This window comes from Physeter macrocephalus, chromosome 8 (assembly GCF_002837175.3).
Source record: "Physeter macrocephalus isolate SW-GA chromosome 8, ASM283717v5, whole genome shotgun sequence".
In the NCBI taxonomy this organism is placed as follows: domain Eukaryota; kingdom Metazoa; phylum Chordata; class Mammalia; order Artiodactyla; family Physeteridae; genus Physeter; species Physeter macrocephalus.
Genome location: NC_041221.1, coordinates 81,397,184 through 81,420,013, shown reverse-complemented (window position 1 = coordinate 81,420,013; position 22,830 = coordinate 81,397,184). Strand labels below are relative to the sequence as shown.

At 38.5% G+C, this 22,830-nt stretch overlaps 2 protein-coding genes across 8 annotated transcripts in view; one reads left to right on the top strand and one right to left on the bottom strand.

Moving 5' to 3' along the window:
- Window positions 1-16,946, bottom strand: part of MSH3 (mutS homolog 3) — a 185,460-nt gene extending 168,514 nt beyond the window's left edge. For 4 of the 6 annotated variants that reach the window (XR_008618074.1, XM_007113660.3, XM_055086643.1 and 1 more), the window contains exons 1-4: window positions 16,740-16,946; window positions 15,373-15,493; window positions 5,845-6,065; window positions 1,439-1,645 (exon numbers count right to left, since the gene is read on the bottom strand). Coding sequence is in view for 5 of the 6 variants with exons in the window: in XM_007113660.3 (XP_007113722.2) it covers window positions 1,439-1,645; window positions 5,845-6,065; window positions 15,373-15,493; window positions 16,740-16,946 (756 nt within the window). In the remaining variant the exon portion in view is untranslated. Of the gene's footprint in view, window positions 1-1,438; window positions 1,646-5,844; window positions 6,066-15,372; window positions 15,494-16,445; window positions 16,530-16,739 lie in introns of those variants that run through there. The other 2 variants (XM_007113661.3, XM_007113662.2) reach the window with 2 other exon arrangements.
- A 167-nt stretch (window positions 16,947-17,113) lies between these two features.
- The window catches only part of DHFR (dihydrofolate reductase), a 25,708-nt gene continuing 19,991 nt past the window's right edge, over window positions 17,114-22,830 (top strand). Inside the window, exons 1-3 of one of the 2 annotated variants that reach the window (XM_024119461.3) lie at window positions 17,114-17,287; window positions 17,627-17,676; window positions 20,109-20,214. In XM_024119461.3, coding sequence (XP_023975229.1) covers window positions 17,202-17,287; window positions 17,627-17,676; window positions 20,109-20,214 — 242 coding nt within the window. In that variant the 5' untranslated portion in view covers window positions 17,114-17,201. The remainder of the gene's footprint in view (window positions 17,288-17,626; window positions 17,677-20,108; window positions 20,215-22,830) is intronic. The other variant, XM_024119455.2, reaches the window with a different exon arrangement.

Sequence of the window (22,830 nt, the reverse complement as noted above, 5' to 3'; positions counted from 1 at the left end):
CATGGCCTAACCTCAAAGCCAACATCTATAGTTTTAAACAACTCAGAAAAATATGACAGGTTTTCTTTTATGTCCTTAGATCTATCAAAACCTTAAAAGCGCTGAGCTTTCCCTGAACAATACAGAGACCATGAAACTGAAATAGAATAAGAATTGCTACTTAGCACATGCAAATAACTGAAAATTAGGAGAAACCACGGAGTACATGTAAATGATGAACCTCCCTGGACAGAGGGCATCTTTGAGGAAGTGAGAAGAAAACCCCCTGGTCTGGTTAGCTACTTAATGATGCATGAATGATAGGAATGCAGAATCAGGCAGCACCACCTGATTCCCTACGTTTTTCTACAAAGTCCCAGGGCTTAGATATTGCCCACTGGAGCCGCGGAATTGGAGTCATTCCTCCACTCTCACTCCCCTACACCACCCGTCTCTGAACTGTATTAGTTCATCACTGCAGGGCAAGAAGACATCAGTCTTTACTGTGGTCAAGGCTGAATTTAGCACTCAACCTAGAGAGAAGGGCAGAGAACAGCCCTTCCTTTCACCCCTTCATCTATAAGAGGCCAACCACGTGGTTCCTGTCCTCAGGAAACACGCGGACGCTGTTTCAAAGTCTAATTTCATGACACAGAAGAGAGCATCATGCCATCTGAACTAGAGAACATCACTTTCCTGCCACAGGACTTAGGGCACTAGAAGAACAAAAGTTGGCCAGGTCTCCACTCCCCATCCATGAGGTGGCAGACGAGCCACCTCATCACTCTCTGAAGATGTACTATCCAACCAGGCCTAAAACTAAGGGATCATCACAATCTTTCATGACTTCAACAGCACCACCAGCAATACCAAGCCTAAGCTTGCCCCTAAATGCTCAAATTTACTTTTAACCTTCTTAACTTAGGCCTACTTCAAACACCCCAAATTAAATACAAACCCAACTTAGACTAATATAGCAAGACAGCGGATATACAAAGACCTGCAAGACTTCACACACTTGTTGGTGACTGGCAAAGTTAATGTGCTCTTCCCCTGAGATTTAACTATGTTCCTGGCTATGAAAAATTCATAAGTTAAGGGTAAAAAGAGGAATTTCTGTACCTCTCAATTTTTTTTTCTTGCTTGAGTCTTCATTAGGAATACTCACATGATTATGGTTCATTCACAACTGACTTTCGATGGATGAAAGGTACAGGGCCAGCACCATGTAGAATAAGCACGAACATTCCAATAAGGACCCCTCACTTCCTTCCCCACAAATCTAGCATCCACCAAGTTTGCTTGTGACTATTTTTAGTTTTTAATTTAAATGAAAGTATTTTTGAAGGTAAGTGATCACATTAGCTTCTCCATAAGGTCAGAAAATGAAATAAAAACACTGGAAAATATTTAAGGCTGGACAAAAAAACAGGAAACAGTGTCTGAGAAAACAACTTACCTCTGCATCTTCCCCAAAGAATCTATACTTATATCCACATTCCACACACAAAATTGCATCTTTCTGCTGCTGCTTCATTTCTAAGTATTGTAATTCTAAGGGGGTGTAGATGTTTTTGGTCCGTTTGTTAGATGGTTTAGAATCAGAAGTCTTCTGTAAGTTTTCATAACTGCTATGTGATGATCCAAAATGACTGAGTGTCTTGTCCTGGAAACCAAAAGATTTTTATAGTTTAAAAAGTATTAACTGTAGGGCTTCCCTAGTGGCGCAGTGGTTGAGAATCCGCCTGCTGATGCAGGGGACACGGGTTCGTGCCCCAGTCCAGGAAGATCCCACATGCCGCGGAGCGGCTGGGCCCGTGAGCCATGGCCGCTGAGCCTGTGCGTCCGGAGCCTGTGCTCCGCGACGGGAGAGGCCACAACAGTAAGAGGCCCGTGTACCACACACACACAAAAAAGTATTAACTGTAATAATAGTTCCAGAACGTAAATTTGGCACAAAGCTAATAATTGGTGAATCCAAGTGAAAAGTTTACAAGAGTATATCATATATTAGGCATATTTTCTTGCAGGTTTGGAATTTTTTCAAAGTAAATGACTTAAAAAAGTGAGCCAAACTAAACTACTATATAATTATTTGAGCAAATTTTGAAAGCCGAAACTAGAAAAGCTTTCTATACTTCTCTTTAAATTGGATTTCATTAAACCAATTATAATTAACCATTTTCTTTTCTTTATTCCCAGATATATAAGGAACAAAAAGTCATCAGGCATCGATCTGTCTCTCTCAGCAGTAAGGCAAAACCATTTTCAACAAGCAAGCCAGCAGCTAAAGCTGCACTTAATGTTTAAATTTCCAAGTACAGTCTAAAAGATAGTATATTCCATAATTTTTATTCCAAGAAAGAATCACAATTTGTTTGGTAAAGAGAGATGAGAAACAGCTTTTGGAAAGCATAAAGCACAAGGTTACATTTTCAACATTAGTATTCCTGATATCCACCTGTCTATATAAAAACCATAATTAAATCCAGTTCACAGCTTAGAGAAAATTCCTTGCTTCTGAGACTTATTAAGGTAAAATGAAACAAATCTGTACAATTGATGACATAAAAATTCATATTTTAAGGCAAGGCAAGAAAAATCTAAACATAAAATTTTTCTCTCCCCATTTTTGCCCCCTCCCTCCCCTTCAGTGTGCATTGTGCATCTATCCGCCTTATGCTTAGGTTTAGCAGAAATACCTGCTCAACCATTAAGATCAATTTTCCTCCTTCTGGTGCCAGCCTTATAACTCCTTGGAAGCTAACATTTCTTTCTCAATCCTGTAAGGGGTCATGATGACCCTCCGCTCGCCTCGTACACACAGACATCTATGGTGAACTTTATATACAATGCCAACATACCATTTCCCTTAAAGATAGCCATTGGTGCATAACATACCAGTCAGATGACCTGGGGAGATACTGGGCACCTAATGGAAGTCTTCTTAGCTTAAATACTTGCTCACGACCTTATTAATGTTACTAGCTATATTACTTATATTCTGCCTATTTTATAATATAATTGTTTCTTGCGTTACCAAATGTATGACTGAGCCTCCAATAAAATTAATAATGATTAGGTGACTTAAAACTATTGACAAAATATACAGTCCTATATGATCAGTGATTTTAATAGTGTAACTCTAGATATGGGAAGAAGCAACAAGAGGGAATCTTTTTCTAGACCGTAACAGACTATAAGACAGGTGGTTCAGAGGCTTTCGGCTACTGTTAACAGGGCCTAGTCCAGTAGCAGCACAGTGAGTGGCCTATCAACAAAATCCTTGCCTGACCTGAGAATGAGTATTCCTAGCGCCATAGGACAAATTGATCACAAAATGCCTCCCAAACCTTGGTTGAAATTAAGACCAAAAGGGAACTGATTATAAAATAAAGACTGTTTGCCCATCACCCAATTCTACAAGAATGAAGTCATTAGCTACTGTGGTTGCTGACCTATATTACACCCTGAAAGGAATTCAGGAAGAAGATCAGGATGAGGCACTTTCTGAAACTTGCCCTCAGATAGTTATTTTCAGGAGAAATTTTTTTAATAAACTTGGATTCTTGCATCATCCCATACTTAGAAAAGCACTAAAATCATTAACTAAGATGTCTGTTCCTTGTGACTAGCAGCAACCTTCTATGGAGATGTGTGCTTGAGTGCACATACCCCCTTTACCAAAATCACATATATGCTGGCCTCCCCCTTTACTTCTTTAGAACAGTTCTCAGAGCTCTCTGAGAGACTATCTCCCAGGTTATAATCCTCAGGTTGGCTCAAATAAAATTTTTCACTTCTTTCTTAGATTGACTATTGATTAATTATTTTTGTCAAAAGGATAAATCCAGCTTCTAATTAACTGTCACTGGGTCACTGCCAACATCTAAAAATTTACCAGCTACCCCTGAAATTTAAAATATGGCCTAAAAGACTAGTGACCAGCAGAGGCAGAGAAGAGAGAAAGAGAAATATCTTATATGGCCCAGGGAGGGGACCGCAGTCCAAGGAAAGCCCAGAAAGACGTTCTTTACAGTTGCAGTTGCTAAAGGTTTAAAAAATTCAGCTTAGCTGGAAAAGCAGGTAGAGACACAGTTTATCTAATAGCGTAGCCAAGCAAACCTCCAAAGATCAGCAATGAGATCTGGTAAGGTATGGACAGGCATGGCAGGAGAAAAGTGGGTCAATATACCAGGTTGGAGAATGCATTTGCTTTTAATTATGATGGATTTTCTACTTCGTTTCCATGACTGTTATCTAAAATCCAGGAAAACCACATATTGCAAAACTTAATGAATACTTAAAAAAATATATTGCCTGGAAAAAGAAAGTTCTTACTTTATACCTTATTCATATATGGAATGAAAGTAGGAATCCAGCAAATAGTTTTAAGTATATGGGATACGAATAAACAAGTCAATCTGAATACTTGAGTATTAAGCAACTTTTTTTCCCCACCATTTGGGTGAAAATATTTCTCAGACATACTCTTTTTCATATTCCCAGAGACAGCATTCTGAACTCAATTTAACTTTGTCTTGACAACTGAGGATGATCAGAATAATAAAATGGGAATTTCAGGACCTATTTCTAGGTGTCCCTTCTAACTGGTTACTTCTAATGTGCTGTGAATCAGAAATGCCAAGTTGGTCATTTTATGTATAAACCAACAGTAAATCTCATGAGACCCTAGGATAAATTCTCCAATTAATAAAGTGAACATATACAGACAAACTTTTTGACCTCTATACTTTATGATCACTACACTCAGGTGAACTGCTTATAAAAACAAAGCAACTTTTTTTTCTGATGATGTAAAATAAGTCAATGGATCTTATGGCCTGGCTGAAGGAGGAGTTCATGAATCTGGACTTTGTGGGAAGGAGTGTGAACTTCTGAAAATTAGATACAAAATTGTGTTGGTCTGAGTATTTTTCTGAGTAACGAATCCATAGTTTTCATTAGATTTAAATGACTCATAAAAAAAAAGTAAAGAAGCAGTTCTCTAATTCCATGGTTTTCAATCATGGCTACACATTAAAATGAGAGCTTTTAAACGATATCCATGCCCAGTTTTTCATGAAAACTAACAAAACATGATTCTGAAGAAGGGTTCTTACTATCGGTATTTTTTTTAATTGACGTATAATTGACATACAATATTACGTTAGTTTCAGGTGTACAACATAGTGATCTGATAGTCAAATACATTATGAAGTGATCATAAGTCCAGTAACTAACTGTCACCATACAAAATTATGACAGTAAGTTGATTCTAATTTAAAGCTGGGCTGAGAACCACTAATTCTGAATTATAGATTTCAATGATGGATCAAGAGTTAAATTCCCTGATTTTGCAATAGTGAAAAATACTAATAATCACAAAACAGTGGAAGAAGTAAGGAAGCAATATACGTTTGGTGAAACTCTGAATTTATTATATCAGCCAAGCTTTCAACTAAAAACCTCAAAACATCTTTATAAATTCACTGTGGTTTTCCAGACTAATCATGGAAACTATAAGGAGGACTATAAGAAACTGCTTGTATTAATTATTAATAAAGGATCCCCCCAAGTCAGTGGCTCCTAATCCAGGCTGTACATCAGAATCTGCTGGGAGGTTTTCTTGGTTTTGTGTTGTTTTAATAAAACCAATTCATCCTGCCTTAATACACAGTAAATCACAAACTCCAGGAATTTAAAAAAAAAAAACAAAAACTAAAAAGCAAAAGCTCCCTCAGCTAATTTGGATGATCAGCCAAGTTTGGGAACCAGTGCCCTGAGTGAACCCACAAACCTAATGGCACTTCAGAACCTACAGTTCTAAGTAACTGGATATTCATCTATATAAGAGTTACATACCTTTTGACTAGTATGAGATTTGGAATCTTCAGAAGAAACTGCATTCTTTGCACGTAGAAGATTGATATCATCAAAATCAGTACATTTTGGCAGAACTGCAAATCTCTTCTGAAGAGACTCTGTCTGGACTCTATTTTGAGGAAGGGCAGAATCCCAGCAGAATTCTTTCAATTTTTCCAGAGACTTTAAAACGATCCTGGTCCTCAGATGTTTCTTTGGCTCTTAGCAAGTCAGAAGAAAATATAACAATAGTATTTTATCTCATTATGTCAATTCATAATTAGCATAGGATTTTTAAAGAGGGAGCTTCTCACTAAAGCAATGAATCTAACTATAATGTGATAAGGAAATAAAGAAACCTCGGGTTCAGGGTGAAGATGGCATATTGAAACACAGATCTAATTTCACTTGGTCCTGAAACCCCATTAAAAACTACAACAGGGCAGATAGAAAAGAAGAGGTGACAGCTGCAAACAAAATATCTGAAGCTAGAAGGATAAATGGATAAGCAATAACCAATTTAGCATACCTGAAAGCTAAATCCTAAACCAGTAATATATAAAACCAGGAACCAATCCTACTTACAACACAAAATGCTTATTAAATGGCTCAAGAATCAGGGCACCAGTAGCTCTGGAAATGGAAAAAAGGGAGGTTCTAAAATAAACAGAACTGGTTCAAAACAAGTTAATCCCTAGACCCCTACCCCACTCCAAACTCAAGGGTAACTGTCCTCCTTCTACCTCAGAAGAAGACTGGAGATTTCTCTGGAAAAGGCAAAACACGCACAGGTGAGATGCAGTATTGTGCCTGAGCCATAAGAATGATGTGAATACAGGCTTACTGTATGTGGAGAAACCAGCCTCTTCTCACCAGCTCTCAGAACACAGGCAGCCAGATCTCTCCCTCCAGGCAGGAGCTCACAAGACTCTGGACTGGGGAAACTGACCAGCTCCATGGGAAAGACCTAAAGATACTGACACCAGGAATTCACCAAGGAAACCAGATCACCACCCCCAGGACATGTGCCTTCCTGCCTCCACAGCTTTGCTCATGCTATTCTTTCTCCCCAGAATGCCCTTGACCCCAATTTCCACATGGCAAATTGTACTCATTTCATCAAGACCCATCTCAAAACTACTTTTTCATGAAATTCTGCTAATTCTCCCAGTTTAAAGTCATCTTTTCTTTCTCTATGTTCCTATAACAAGATCGCAACTCTCTACAGCACTTATCACACTTTGCCAATTAGCAGTTATTAATAAGCAAGCAACCCATAAAATAAGGGAAACTATCATGTATTGGGTATCTACTATATGCCAGAATACATCTTTTCACCCTTTAGAGCAATACTATTAGGTAATTACTATTTAATATAAAGAAATTGGGACTACATTTATTATCTCTTACTTTCCCATTAAAGGAAAAACACTCTGAGGGCAAGAGCTGGGTTTCGCTCATTTCTAAAAGTTTAAATATTTTCATATTAATATTCAAGCCTCTTTTTAGATCTATACTTTATCCTGTCTTCTGTTAACCTTGTAGCTAGAAAAATGTATATATGAAATCTCTTTTCAAATGTATATATTCATCTTATTTACTGTTATTCTCCCCTTTTCAGGATGTATACTTGAATCACTCTTCAAACATATACTGTAAGTTTTTATATTATATAAGGACTTCCCCCCTATCGATACAAAAAAACTTTCCCAGGATGAGGGTGGGGTATAAGTCTTAGAATTGCACTCATGTGAAAAAAGAATATCTAAAACTGAAGTGTTAAAAACTAAGGTGAAGTAGCCAGGGACTCTTCTAGCTAGTGAATGCTCTGCTCTTTTCTTCCCATTAATTATTTTTTTAAGTAAACAGTAAAGTTCATATTTCAAAAAATTCCATGTCTATGGCCATATTTCCACAAACTTCAGGGTTTGCTCAGCTGGATGTGCAGCAAGGACTTAGCGTGCATGTGGTAAGAGCCCTTGATGGCTCACTTTCTTGCCCTCCTCCTTACCATCCTTCCCCACCCTACCCTACTCTCACTACTGCCAAGGAAGATTCCACCTTGAAGCTCCATCCTTGAGTTATGCTCAATACAGAAAGGTTTTTGTCAGTTCAGAAAGATCCTGGATTGAGCCCATGCTTCTGTACAACCTCTCTGCTACCCTTCCACATCTCTTAAAGTTTTTTCTCCCCTTTTTCTGTGTAGCCATCTTTCATCCTTAGGCTACAATGACTTTCTACAAGTGCACCAAAGCTCAAGAGTTAGGAAAGAAGGTGTCCCACACTTGTTCATTTATATCAAGCCATTATGATTCCTGAACTATAAAATAAGAGAAAGAACTGGTACACAAGCAATTACCCAAAATTACAATTTTTTCTTAATTCTCCTAGGACCATCAAATCTTGAGCCATCTAAAAGAAAACCAGGGGGAAATATGAACATGTTATCTGCGGCAAGAATGAAGCTTACACAGGAAAACCAAAATCTTTCATTGCCTTCCTCACAGATACCTAAGAGAGATTCTAACACCTCATAAGGCCCTCAATGAAAAAAACTAAATTAGAAGGCTTCTCAAGTGCAAAGCCCCCAAGAGCTACAAAACCCTCATGCCTAAGAAGGGACACAGATATAGGCACCAGTCCCTCCACTAGGCCTTGAGGAAGACTGTAACTACTGTGAAAAACCTGGCTCATGGAAAACTGAGTACTATGAAAATTAAAAAGGAAACCTCCTAAAATGGAGTTGGGAGGCCAGCAGGGAGAGCTCTCCTGGACATACCACCCAGCATCAATACAGATCCCCAACAGGAAGAGACTTACCTTGCATCTCCTATAGAAGTGACACTAGTTTACTACCACCAGCAGGAGGAAGATTTTCTCCATGCCTGGCAACAGTTCAACCAATGATAGACTGTCACAACTCAGCCAAAGAAAAGCCACTATACTTTGAACTCCCAGTTTCCTCCAATGACCTTCCCAAATTCCTCTTCTCCTCTATAAAAGAGTTTCCTCTCCTTTGCCTTGCTGAACTTTCATGTGGTTTGCCATAGTTGCATGTCCTAAATTGCAGTTCTTAGCTGCTCCCAGATAAATCCATTTTGCTGGTAAAATAACTGGCTGTTCTTCTGTTTTAGTTTAACAGTAGCCAAATAAACCTTAACAACCTCCATATTCTGCTCCTATACTTAAAACCTCACTTATACTATTTACTTTTCTGAAGATGCCATGAAATGAACTATCAAATTGCCACAATATGAGATTAAGACTTGCCAGCATTATCACTAAAGTCTCTGAGCCCTTAAGAGGATATACCCTAGAAATAAGGCCATTGGTTGCTGTCCCCACATGTTAAATAGAACAAAAACTTCTCAGTAAAAATCTTTCACTGAATTAACACCTTCACTGTTTGAGCTTTAATTTTTTGTGTACCATAAAATGTAAATACATAATAGTTACTTTCTCTACTCAGGCTTCCTCCTCTAGGCCTAGGTTATGAAGGATCAAGGAGGTAGAAGAATTATCATATTTTAAATAAAGAATTTTAATCTAGAAGAAAGCACAGAGTAGATGCTGAAATATAAATATGTGCCACTATAAACAGATTTTTTTAAATCTGTATAAGAATCTGTTTTACAGATAAAATAATTCATCTTAAAAAAAGGAAAATAAGAGAAACCTCTGGAATATTACAAACACATTTTAAATCAGTTAAACACAATGTTCAGGCAAAACCAATCTATACTGAAGTCAGGATAGTGGTTATCCTTGGTGGGGGGAAGGGGTTGCCAGCGGAAGGGAGCACAGAGAGGTTTCTGGGGGTCCTAGTAATACAGTTTCTTGATCTAAGTGATGGTTATATAGGTGACTTCAGTTTGTGAAATTTATCAAGCTTATGATTCTCTACATGTGTTAAACATCTATAATGAATTAAAAACAACAACAAATCCATGTTCATAGATCTCAGGGTCTCAAGAATTCTCTGTTTGGGAAGATAACTTACAGCCAATGTTTTTGAGGGTTTAATCTCAAAAGAAGATATTTAAGCTTAGGCAGATAAAAATAAGACACAAGTCAAGGAGGAGAGTCTTAAAAAGAAAAATAAATAGATTTAAGAGGCAGTTTCAAATCTTGTCTAACAACAGAAACCTAGGTAAAGGGCAGAACCTCCTCTTCTTTTAAAAGACTTATTTTTTAATCTTAGTGCCCTTGTTTTTAAATATTCATTCCAAATTGGGGCATGTTGTTTTAAACGTCAAAAGGTGAATTTTTTTCAAGAGCATAAAATGAAAATGGAAAGTTTGTTGGATAAAATTTTTTACCCTGTATAATAGGCAGTCATTACAGAATGCAAAAAAGGGAATTGGGGGAATGGCATATTTGATTCCATGAACAAATTTGTTTTTTTCACTAAAACTAAGTAGCTTTATACTCAGCCATAAAAAAAAATTTTTTTAATGAAATAATGCCATTAGCAGCAACATGGATGGACCTAGAGATTATCATACTAAGTGAAGTAAGTCAGACAAAGACAAATATCATATGATATCACTTATATGTGGAATCTAAAATGTGATACAAATGAACTTATTTACAAAAACAGAAACAGACTCACAGAGTTAGAAAACAAACTTATGGTTACCAAAGGGGAAAGGCCGGGGGTGGGGGGGTTGTGGGGGGCACGGTGTGGACAAAGTAGGAGTTTGGGATTAGCAGATACAAACTACTATATATAAAACAGATAAACAATGAGGACCTACTGTATAGCAAGGGAACTATACTCAGTATTTTATAATAACCTATAAGGGAAAAAAATCCAAAAAATATATATATATATGTATGACTGAATCACTTTGCTGTACACCAGAATCTAACACAACATTGTAAATCAACTATACTTCAATTAAAAAAAAATTTTAAATAACTAAGTAGCTTTGATGTTAGGATATTAATTGCAGTGTGTAATAATTATAAATATTAATCGATGTCTTTTATAAAATGGTCTAGGGTAAACTGGAAAAAATGAATTTAAGGAAGATTTCAATTTGAACTTTCTGGATATGGTTTAAAGGTATAATATCTGATACATTTCCCGGGTCTTTTTAAAAAATTGTATCTTATTTTTATATACTCTGGCTATATTTTATAATATCCTTAATTGATTTTAGAAAGTCCACATTTATATAGTATTAAGGTAATGGATATTTGTGTTTATCAAAATGCATTTGAGACAGAGTTCTACACTGTTTATCTGTAATTAAAATAAGAATAATAACAAATAGTCAAGTCTGAATCTGGGGAGATTTTATTTACCAAAGGTAGCCAGACATATATATATTCCATCCCATATGTTTTTCCTATGTGATGCTGACACTTCTGCACTTAAAGGTGGGATCCATGTTCCTTCCCCTTGAACCCACACAGGCCTTTGTAACTAATTCAACCAAAAGAGTATGGCACAAGTGATACTATATAACTTCCAAAGCTAGACTGTGAAAGACAATACAGCTTCTGTCTGGCTCTCTCTCAGGATACTCATTCTTGGAAACCAGCCACCATGCTATGAGGAAGCTCAAATTAGCCCACACAGAGAGACAACAGAGCCAGCTCATACTGGTAAGTGAAACCTTCAAGAACTTTGTGAGCCAGTTGTAAAACACAGCAATTATGTTACAGTATATAAACTTACAATTAAATGAATTACATTAAAAATAAAGGTAATAAATACTCAGACCTCATTGCTTCCTAAAACTTTTATTACATTTTACTATTATCTATAATCTAAAGATTATTAACATGTATTGTCTCTGTGTGGTGTAAATACTATATAATGGTGTGCTATTGCAACTATGCATCCTTTCCCAACTCTAGAAGTCAAGGCTTAAGAACGGGGCTACCCTAGACCTTCTCTTCCAAAGCTTAAAAACAATCCCTAAAAAGATCAAACTGATCCACAAGGAATTTAACTACTTGCCAGAACAAAATTCAACATTCTTTAAAGAAACACAAATCACAGCACACAACAACACAAAGTTCAAAATACTTATTATCAGGACTTCCCTGGTGGCGCAGTGGTTGGGAGTCCACCTGCCAATGCAGGGCACAGGGGTTCCATCCCTGGTCCAGGAACATCCCACATGCCGTGAAGCAACAAAGCCCAAGCACCACAACTACTGAGCCTGCATTCTAGAGCCCGTGAGCCACAAATACTGAGCCCACACACCACAACTACTGAAGCCCATGTGCCCAGAGCCCGTGCTCTGCAACAAGAGAAGCCACCGCAATGAAAAGCACGCATACAGCAAGGGAAGAGTAGCCCCCGCTCGCTGCAACTGGAGAAAGCCCGCACGCAGCAACGAAGACTCAACGCGGCCCAAAATAAACAAATTTAAAAAACAAAAAAACAAAATGCAATCCAAATAATTAATTACTAAACATGCAAAAAGTAGAAAAATCAGTCAAGGTATACAAAACCACAAATGATAGAGATGACAGAATTAGCATATAAGGACATGAAAACACATATTATAAACATGTTCCATATAATCAAGAATGAAACGGAAAAAATAAAGAGGAGCAGAATGGAAGGTTTTTGTTCGGTAACAGCTTTACTGAAATACAATTCACATAGAAAAATGGGAGATTTTTTAAAAAGAACAATACAGAACTTACAGAGATGAAATATACAATATCTGAACTGAACATTTCACTGAATTAAATTTACATCATATTAGATACTACAGGAAAAAAATTTCACTGAACTTGAAAATACAGCAGGAGAATCAATCCAAAATGAAGCAGAAGGGAAAATAATACTGGAAAATAAATGAAAAGAGCTTCCTTATTTGAGGGATAATGTTAAATAATCTAGCATCCCTATTAATAAACTCTCAGAAGAGAAAGGGAAGAGACAGAAAAAAAATTTGAGAAAAATGTGGCCAAAAAATTCTTCCAAATTTGATGAAAACTATAAACCCATGGAACCCAACAAGCTTTAAATGAACTCCAAACAGGATAAAGATTAAGGAAGAAATAAAAATTTTTTTAAATACTAGACTAAGGCCCATCAAAATCAAATGTGGGCAAACCAGTGATAAATACAAAATCGTAAAAGCAGCCAGAGGGGAAAAAAAACATATTAGGGAAATCAACACCATAATTAAAAAACACCAAAAACACCTTGATGTCACAAATGCTAAAGGTTAAGAACCTTTGAAGGAATACTATGACTCTCTTTCTTGTTAAATATAGGACTTTTCTAATATATACTTTACTGTGACTTCCCTTCTTTTAGAGATATATATTTGAATTTCTTTTCAAATGTATGTTTTACCTTTTTATTATTATTCAATTTGTTTTCAAAACACATACTTAAATCACTTTTCAAATGTATCAAGTTTCCTTGTGAGTATAAAAGCTTCCTTCCCCTGTGGATCCTAGGTATAAAGAAGAGCTTATAAATTGAAGAATTAAGAACTGAAGTGGATCCATATAACGGCATATTATTCAACAATAAAAAGGAATGATGTAATTTAGAGTACTCAAAATCATAGAAAGTAGAATGGTGATGGCCAGGGACTGGGGGAGGGGGGAATGTGGAGCTATTATTTAATGGCTATAGAGTTTCAATTCTGCAAGACAAAAAGAATTCTAGAGATGGATGGAGGTGATGGTTGTACAAAATTATGAATGCACTTAATTGAACTGTACACTTAAAAATGGTTAAGATGAAAATTTTATGTTCTGTGTATTTTACCACAATAAAAAGAAATTAAATCAAAACAACTTTTGAAAGGAAGGAGGTACCGATACACGCTACAACATGGATGAACCTTGAAAACATTAGGCTAAGTGAAAGAAACTAGACAAAAAGGCCACATACTGTATGATTCTATTTATATGACATGTTCAGAATAGGCAAATCTATAGACAGAAAATAGATTCGTGGTTGCTTAGGTGAGTGAGGGGGGCGCTGCTTGGGGAAAATGGCAAGTGACTGCTATTGGGTAGTTTCCTTTGAGGGTGATGAAAATGCTCTAAAATTGACTTAATGAGGGCTGCACAATTCTATGAATATACTAAAAGTCATTGAATTGTACATGGTAAATGGTGAATTGTATAACATGTGATTATATCTTAATAATCTGTTATAAAAAAAAAAAAAACCCGAGGTGGAGCAACCACCCAGCGTTTGACTGGGGAAAGCTCTTTCTTCTTCTGAGTGTGATTTTTACCAAGTAGCAAAGGTCTTATTTCAAAACATTCCAAGTCTGTTGCCCCTTTTCCACCTCAGCTCTCCTGGGTGCCTGGAAAAGTTACTTAAGTGTGGTAACCCTCAATCCTCACCTATCACCCACCTCTTCTAAAATGGAGGACAGCAAGGGTTGTTTGGAAGAATAAAAGAACTACAAAAAGCCTGTAGAACAATGGCAGGCAAACAGAGGGTTCATTAACAGCTGGACGAATTTACTGAAAAACTGAATAGATCAGATCTATGTAGAGTAATGAAGCAAAGAAAGGTAGACAACCCTGGAAAATGCAAATTCTGTCAAGTCATGCCTCTCGTCATGGCCCCTTCAGGTAGGAGGAGAAAAAGGGTATCATCAGATTTATCCTTCTCTTTAACCATACGTCTCCATTTCTATAGTTATTTCATACTAAGGCTTTCATGTTAACCCTAAATCCAAATTTTACCTCTTGATCCACTAAATTGAAACTTTCTTTTTTTTTTTTTTTGGTTTTGTCTCGTTTTCTTCACCTAAATTCCTGGGGATAATGAAGAAAGAAGCATTTTCTGTCCTCCCCTATCACAAATTGTCTGAGGCCAAAAACTAGAGAAAAATCTGCTCAACCATCTGTATCCAATACCTCCCCTAGAAGTCCAACAGCTCAGGAATAGTGGTTTTACCCAAAACCCTTTAGCATACAGAAAAAGCAGCTCCATGATTAAAAAGGACAGGGTAGATCCACATGTCCTGACATTGAAAATTGTTCAAAATGTTCTGCTAAGTGGAAAAAAAGTTGCAAATTAGTATATATAGTATAATACAATTTATAAAATATTATTATTAGTTAACTAATTTTGGGGTCTATTTGAGTACATATAGATGTGTATAAACAGAAAAACCTGGAAGAATGTATAGCACCCCCAAAAATTAGCAGTAGCCCTTACTGAAAGGGAGAGATTATGAGGTGTTTTACTGTCCACCTTCTACATTTCTGTATTGTTTGAAAATTTTTATAACAAGAACGTTTTACTTTTATAATCAAGACAAAAATTTGCTAGAGGGAAGAGAGAAAATTGGGAGAACTCAGCCAAATTGCAGAACTCCAGCTCTTACCTCCACTCCCCCAACCTCTTGCCCACAGCACCCCTTATGAAGGGGCCAGTCTACTCAAGCACAATGGAGACCTCTCTCCACAAAGGAAAAAATGGCCCAATACTCCAACAGTCTCCTCTGCCCTCAGGAGAATGACAGAATATCAGAGTCATGACTTGTAAGAATTAAGAAAAATTGCCCCAGAACTCACCAGGGTTCCCAGACATTACTGAATCACTTCCTTCTTCCTTTTCTTGGACTTTCTTTGCTTTCTTTTTAACAGGCCCATCACTCTCCAGTGGTCTCTTTTTACTCCGGCCGATTTCTGCAACCTATGTTAGAAAATGATATTATCTCTAATCTCAAAACTTGATGTATGCAAAATAATTTAAACCTTACTTCTGAATGACAGCAAGGTTCTTGCCATCCACCCTTTATAGAATCATCTATTTAGGTTATGGGTGAACTGTTTTACCATCTTCAAAGACAAGGTGGAGACTGGCAAGTCATGAGCCTCAGCACCTCAAGCCCTCCTAGAATTAGAACCAAGGCTGCTGCTTTTCTTCAATCAGCCTTCCCCTATCCCAGATTATGAATCACCCTACTTACCTATGTTAAATAGAATACCTTTAAGAAAAAAACCTAATATTTAGAAAAGTTGAATTTAGACAGATAATTAAAAACAGTATCATTTTTGAAATGTTAATTGTCATTTAACTGTTTCACATTCAAACCTGATTTATGTTCACCACTGAAAATGCCACAAGATTATGGACTATATGCTGGCAGAAAACCTGTCAAAAACTTAAGTCCTTCACCAAATAACCTCTAAATGGTAGGCATAAAATAAAATCTCAGTGAATTCATGAAAATGTAGGCTATGGTCAAAAAACAAAGACAGGAGAGGAACAATCACCTATGGAAGAAATATAAATGAAGGGAACTAGATTTTGAAGCAACAGGAAGCATACAGCAACTAGCCATCATATCTGTATCATCTTAAGAAACTTTATCCACCCAAACTGTGTATGAGACTTTATAACCTGAACTACAAGGGGTACAGTCACCAGTGAACTGCACAACATGACTTTGACCCGTAAACGCTTGAAATACTAAGCAAGGCTGTTGCAGCCTTAAAAACTAGAGATTTAACGGCAGTTTTCGTCTAGTCAGCTAACCAACCACATATAAATAATAATGCTCCTCTTCAACCCTCAATCCAGAAAAAAAAAGGGGGGGGCTGGGAGAGGATGGAGATTAAAATATGTATCCTTTGACTCTAACCTCATCAGAATGAGCTCAGGTCTGCCATTAAGAGCCGGTGTGACCTTAGCCTCAAATCTATTACCCCAAGTGTAATATTACCCTAAAATGTCTGAACTGCACCTAGGACGGACACGGCCCTGCCTCTTCCGTCTTTCTCCTTCCTGAGCCCGCCCCTTTCCCGCCTGGCCCAGTTATCTCGCATATTCTCGCGCACAGTCCCCGCCTCCTCCCGCTCCACCCACAAGCACCGCCCCCGCCCGTATGGTCGCGCCCGCTCCCCGATGGCCCCGCCCCGTCCTGGACCGAACCCACCACGTGTGGCGGCAACTGAGGCGGGAGAGTGGACGCTAGGGGCGCTGCGGAGTCAGAGTCAGGATCCGCCTTCTCGGCTGCACCCGTTGGGGAGGAGGTGGATTTCAGGCTTCCCGTAGACTGGAAGAATCTGCTCAAAACCGCCTGCCTTGCAGGGCCTGGGCCGGCGGGAGCGGCGCCACCAGAGGCCGGCTTCCGGCGCGACATCGCGGAGCAGGCAGCCACAGCCCCGGAGCAGGACGAGCTGGGAGCGCGAGCCCGCGGCCGCCGTTCCCAGGGCGTCTGCGGGCGCGAGCACGTCGCAACCCTGCAGTGCGCCGGGGCGGAGGGCGGGACGAGGGCGGGGTCTCGCCTGCACAAATAGGACTGAGGGGGCGGGGTGACCAAAATTTCGCGCCAAGCTGGCGGGTAATCCCCGTGTCAGTGTGAAGTGCTAGCTCGGAAGTGTTTTCTGCCGCTATCATGGTTCGTCCGCTAAACTGCATCGTCGCTGTGTCCCAGAACATGGGCATCGGCAAGAACGGGGACCTGCCCTGGCCCCCGCTCAGGTACCTGCTGGGCCGGGGGTGGGTCGAGTGTGTTGGATCGGAGCTTAATCGGGGCACCTGGGCCGGGCCGGGTCGACGCTGCGAGAAGAAGGGGTCGGACTCTTGACCTGAGTTGGCGGGAGGTAGGCTTAGACTTCCTTCCGCGTCAGGAGCCTGGCGGCTACTTACTGATTTCCGTCCCGCTGCAGCTGCACCGCTAGGCCTTTTCCCCCCGCGTCCTAACCCAGAGCAAAGTCCCAGTCCTGGAGGTCCCCCCAGCGCACCGTTTGTCGGGTGCGTTAGAGCTGAAGCCCACGGGATCACATTCTGAGTAACTCTATGTGTTTCTCTAACTTGTAGGAATGAATACAGGTATTTCCAAAGAATGACCACAACCTCTTCAGTAGAAGGTAATGTGGGATTTTTAAGTGATTCAAATTTGCGAAGGGTCTTGCCTAAGGAAGCTTACCAGTGCAAATTTTACTTAAAAGTTTTTCATGTTAGTCTGGGACCTTTTTTCCTAACATAAATGTGTATGTTCCCAAGATTCATTAAACATTTTTTTTTGAAAAAATGTCTTTGAAATTTTATGTGGGCGCGCGTACAACTCAGGTATTGGTCAAAATTGGAAGCTAGGTAGAGGCTTCTGTGGAGGTTAGCACTGGCAAAGGAAACCAGAACAGGCCTTTGAAATAGCTGCTGGAAGAGATGATAGTGCCTGAATGGCAGTGGAGAGGACAAAAGTCCAAAAAGCGGTTACAAGATACTCAGTTTGGAGATTAGAAAGTTAAAGGTGATGCAGGAAGGCATCAAAGATGAACTCTCAGATTTTCAGTTGAGAGTCTGGGTAACATGGAGAATAAAGGAGTGGGGAATAGCGTGCAGCTGTAATGATGATGATTTTAAAGTGCTTGTAAGATATCTGGGACAATTTCAGGCACGGGGAACTAGGTGAATTGAGCCACTGGAGAGAAGAGGATAACCAAGGATAAGAATGTGGGCATGAGGGAGAAAAAACCTAAGAGACATGTGTGTTTATTCATTAGAGGAGGAATAGCAGAGTAAACAGGGAAACAGTAAATCAGAAAGGAGCAGATGCAGCATAACTATAACAGGACAGATAAAAGGTACTTCAATTTGGCCCTTGAGTCACTAGTGGAGACATGATGGCAAAAGCTTGAAGCTAAAAAATTGACATGAACCACTCTCAAGAATCCTAAGTATGGCCTGCTAATAGGAAGAGCATCCCATGCCTGACCTGTTTGCTGGTTTTCAGTAAATATAGTATTACTTGGATGAACGAATGAGAGGGTACCAAGGATGTCTTGGCTTTTTTTTTTTTTTTTTTAACTCCTCCCTATGTCCTTCACTCATCATCTCTACCTTAGTTGTTAGGTCAGGTCTGTGCCATATTCCTCATCAGAATTCCTCACCTATTAGCTCCATTAGCTTTAATAGTTGATACCTCCTTATTGAACACATAAAGCTCTGTCTTTGAAAATATAGTGTATATTGTATAAGGGTACTCTGAATTATAGGGGGTTTTTTGTTTGTTTATTCTTGGAGGAAAAAAATTTTTTCCAACATATGGAGGTAATATTTGGTATGAGTAGTGAAGCAAAATCTGAAAAATGCTTAGTCTTATGACTTGCAGTTTGTAAATTTAGTGTTTTTGTTTAAATAAAACCAAACTAATGATGATTCTTTAAGAAAACAGTTACAGGGACTTCCCTAGTGGCACAGTGGTTAAGAATCCGCCTGCCAATGCAGGGGACACGGGTTCGATCCCTGGTCCGGGAAGATCCCACATGCCACGGAGCAACTAAGCTCGTGCGCCACAACTACTGAGCCTGCTCTCTAGAGCCTGCGAGCCACAACTACTGAAGCCCGTGCGCCTGGAGCCCGTGCTCCACAACAAGAGAAGCCACCGCAATGAGAAGCCTGTGCTCGGCAACGAAGAGTAGCCCCCACTCACCGCAACTAGAAAAAGCCCACACACAGCAATGAATACCCAACGCAGCCAAAAATAAATAAATAAAATAATTTTTTTAAAGTAATAAAACAAAACTACATTAAAAAAAAGAAAACATACATGCAGTCCTTTTGATAGTCTATCAGAACATATCAAGAATCATAGAAATGAGTATGTTCCTTTGATCCAGATACCTGACTCCCAAGGGTTTTTTTCTCCTAAGTAATTAAACAAAAATGGAAGCTTTACATGTGTAAAGTTTTTATAGAAGCGTTATACTTGAAATAGATGCACAGAGGCTCAAATGATAATGTTTTAAGCTAATTGCATGGAATATTAAGCAGCTGTCTTTAAAAAAATATGACTAATTTAAATCTATAAAGTATGCAAATATGAATAATACTGTTACATCAGTTACTACAGTACATATTAGATGCTGAGTATTGTTGTAAGTCTTCAATCGCCACAACAACTCTACAAGTAGGAACTATCGTTATCTCTGTTTTATAGATAAGGAAAATAAGGCACAGGAGATAAACATGACTCGCCTAGTAGATGACAGAATACATTCAATTTGAGCACTTCAACCCAGAATCTTTGCTCTTAACTACTATAATATACATGACTACAGTTGATGAAAACTATATATTGGTTATAAGTTGGCTAAAGCCAAAGGCAATAACAGTTACTAGACTTAGATAATGGATGACAAATGGTAAATTTTGATAAAGCTGTTTTAAATTTTAATTTTTTAAAGCAGATCCACTAGGTGTCCCTATGACAATCATATCTATGCATATATGTATGAAAATATAAAAATATATATGTATACTCCCAAAATATATTTATCTTTTGCATGTGATTTTACAGGTAAACAGAATTTGGTGATTATGGGTAGGAAAACCTGGTTCTCCATTCCAGAGAAGAATCGACCTTTAAAGGACAGAATTAATATAGTTCTCAGTAGAGAACTCAAGTAAGTACTATACCATAAATTCACCACAGGAAAATCATGTTCCATTTCTTATGGTAGAGGTCAGTATAGGACAAAATAAAATAGTATGACTGTAACTGTGGATGAAGCTACTTAATATCATAAAGGTGATTACAGAAAATAAGAAGCAGTTATTTATGCCATATGACAGTAACTTATTCTGTTACTCAAGTGACTGATTTCATCACCTTGACAAATTACATTAAATCTAACTATGGTAATAGATTTACACGTTTCCTTGAACCATTATTCAGTAGACTTAAATATCAGTTATATAATGTAATTTAATAAATTTTTCTAGTTTCACATGAAATCAAAATACATATATTATGGAACTTGCCAAACTTAAGTGGTTATCCCCTCTCTTTACCTAGCCCTAAATGCAATAAGATGTAAATTTTAGGATGGGCTAAAAACTGGTCATAGTCTTGTGCCCTGTTATTTCTAGTTTACCACAACAGCCAAAGAATATTTTGTGCTTGTGTTCTTTACCCAGCATCTGAAGGTTAAAATTTTCAAAGTTTTGAAATGGAAGCATTTCCTAGGAATTCTAGGCAGTGTCTCTAGTTGGCCTGGGGGAGGAATTTTTCTGTTTACCAATTTAACATTAGGTAACATAGTTCTGGATGCCTGGAAATGCCCTGGGGACTTGGCAGTGTGAGGAGGGGTAAGCAGTTTAGGTAAAAGCATTAAGACTTCATCAAGTCAACTCCAGTGCTTTTACCTTCACCAAGCCTTGCATGGCATTTAATCTACATGTGATGCAAACTGATTGCTATTTTGTTTCTTTTTGTTATTTTTCACGTTGGTCCCAGCCCACTAAAATAACTTCTGGAACCCCAAGGGGTTTTGCAGGGGTTTTCTGGGAGGGAGAGGGGAACCTGAATTATACCATAAGGGAAAGTTTAGGACTGGCATGGTAATTATTCTCTCTTAAACTAATAATATAATCACACAAAAAAATGCAGCATCCTAGGGCACTGCTTGCTTAATAACAGTGGTCATAATATTCCTTTCCCATGTGTATTATTAGGGTTCACCCAGAGCAGCAGAACCAGTAGAAGATAGATAGATGGATAGATAGATAGATAGATAGATAAAAGAATTTTATTGCAGGGAATTCCACAGTTGTGGGGCTGGGTAGGCAAGTCCAAGTATCTGTAGGGCAGGCCATCAGGAAGGGCAGGCAGGAACTCTGCAGAAGGGGCTGAAGCTGCTGCCCGCTGGTGAAATTTCTTCTTCAAGGAAGCCTCAGATCTGTTCTTAAGGCCTTTCAACCCCTTGAATTAGGTCCACCCAGATAAAAGTCATTTAATTATTAACTTTAATCACATCTGCAAAATACCTTCACAGCAACACCTAGATTAGTGTCTAAATAACAGTACTATAGCCTAGCCAAGTGAACACATGAAGACTATCCAACCATGGAAGGAAAAACACTACACAGCTATAGCCTAAGGGGACTCAGGCTTATATAGATTTTCTCCTAAATCCCTCCTAGAATGGTATAGGTTAAAAACCTGGAAGAAAGTATACCAGAATATTTCACTGATTGCCTTTGGGTGATGGGGAATATGTTGATGTGCATCTTGCCATCTGCCCCGATCTTCATGCTGTTCTCTTTCTCCTGGTTGCTAGGATATTCTGATTATACCTTTACTTCATAGAATCCAAATTCACAGACCGTATTGCCATTCCCAGAGACTCTTTAATAACATATTCTTGAATACTACTCAAGTTTATTTATGGCCAGCTTGAGCTAAAACAAACATAAAGAAATCTCAGTGGGGGAGATGTTCAGTTGAGCCAGCATATCTTCTCAAATGATGAGTCTTATTTCTTCCTTCTGACCCCCCTGTGGTGTATGTAATTGGATTCAGTTGTTTCTTATGTATTTATATGTAACATTTGTTGGTGCATTTCACTTTTTTTTAAGGCAGAGAGAAAATTTTAAATCTTTATCACCAAACACACCAAGGAAATAGGGATACCAGTTAGAGAAAAAATTTAGAGTTATTTTTTGTCCTTCCTTCTGCTTCCCTACTTGCTGGTCAGTTCCACACATATCCTGAGCACCTGCTATGTGCCAGGCACTGTTAGGTCCTAAATAAAAGGGGGGAGATATACACATGTAAATCTCTTGCTCATGCAAGCTTTTAGAGATATTCAATTTTTCACCACCACCCCACAATGTAAAAAGAAACTGAATCCTCAAAGTAATCCAAAAATTTGCTGCCAGATACTAGTCATTTTGCATAACTGTTTCCTTAATGAGGTATAGGAAAAATGCCTTTCCAAAGCTTTCTAGATAATCAAGTTGTGGCTTTAAAAGAAATATTATGCAGCCTCATTTGGAAAACAGGCATTTTCTCAAAATGTTAAACATAGAATCATCATATGACCCAGCAATTCCACTCTTTGCTATATAACCAAGAGAAATGAAAACATGATTACATAAAAACCTGTACACAAATGTTCATAGCTTTTTTTTTTTTTTTTTTTGCGGTACGCCGGCCTCTCACTGTTGTGGCCACTCCCTTTGCGGAGCACAGGCTCCGTGGCCATGGCTCACGGGCCCAGCCGCTCCGCAGCATGTGG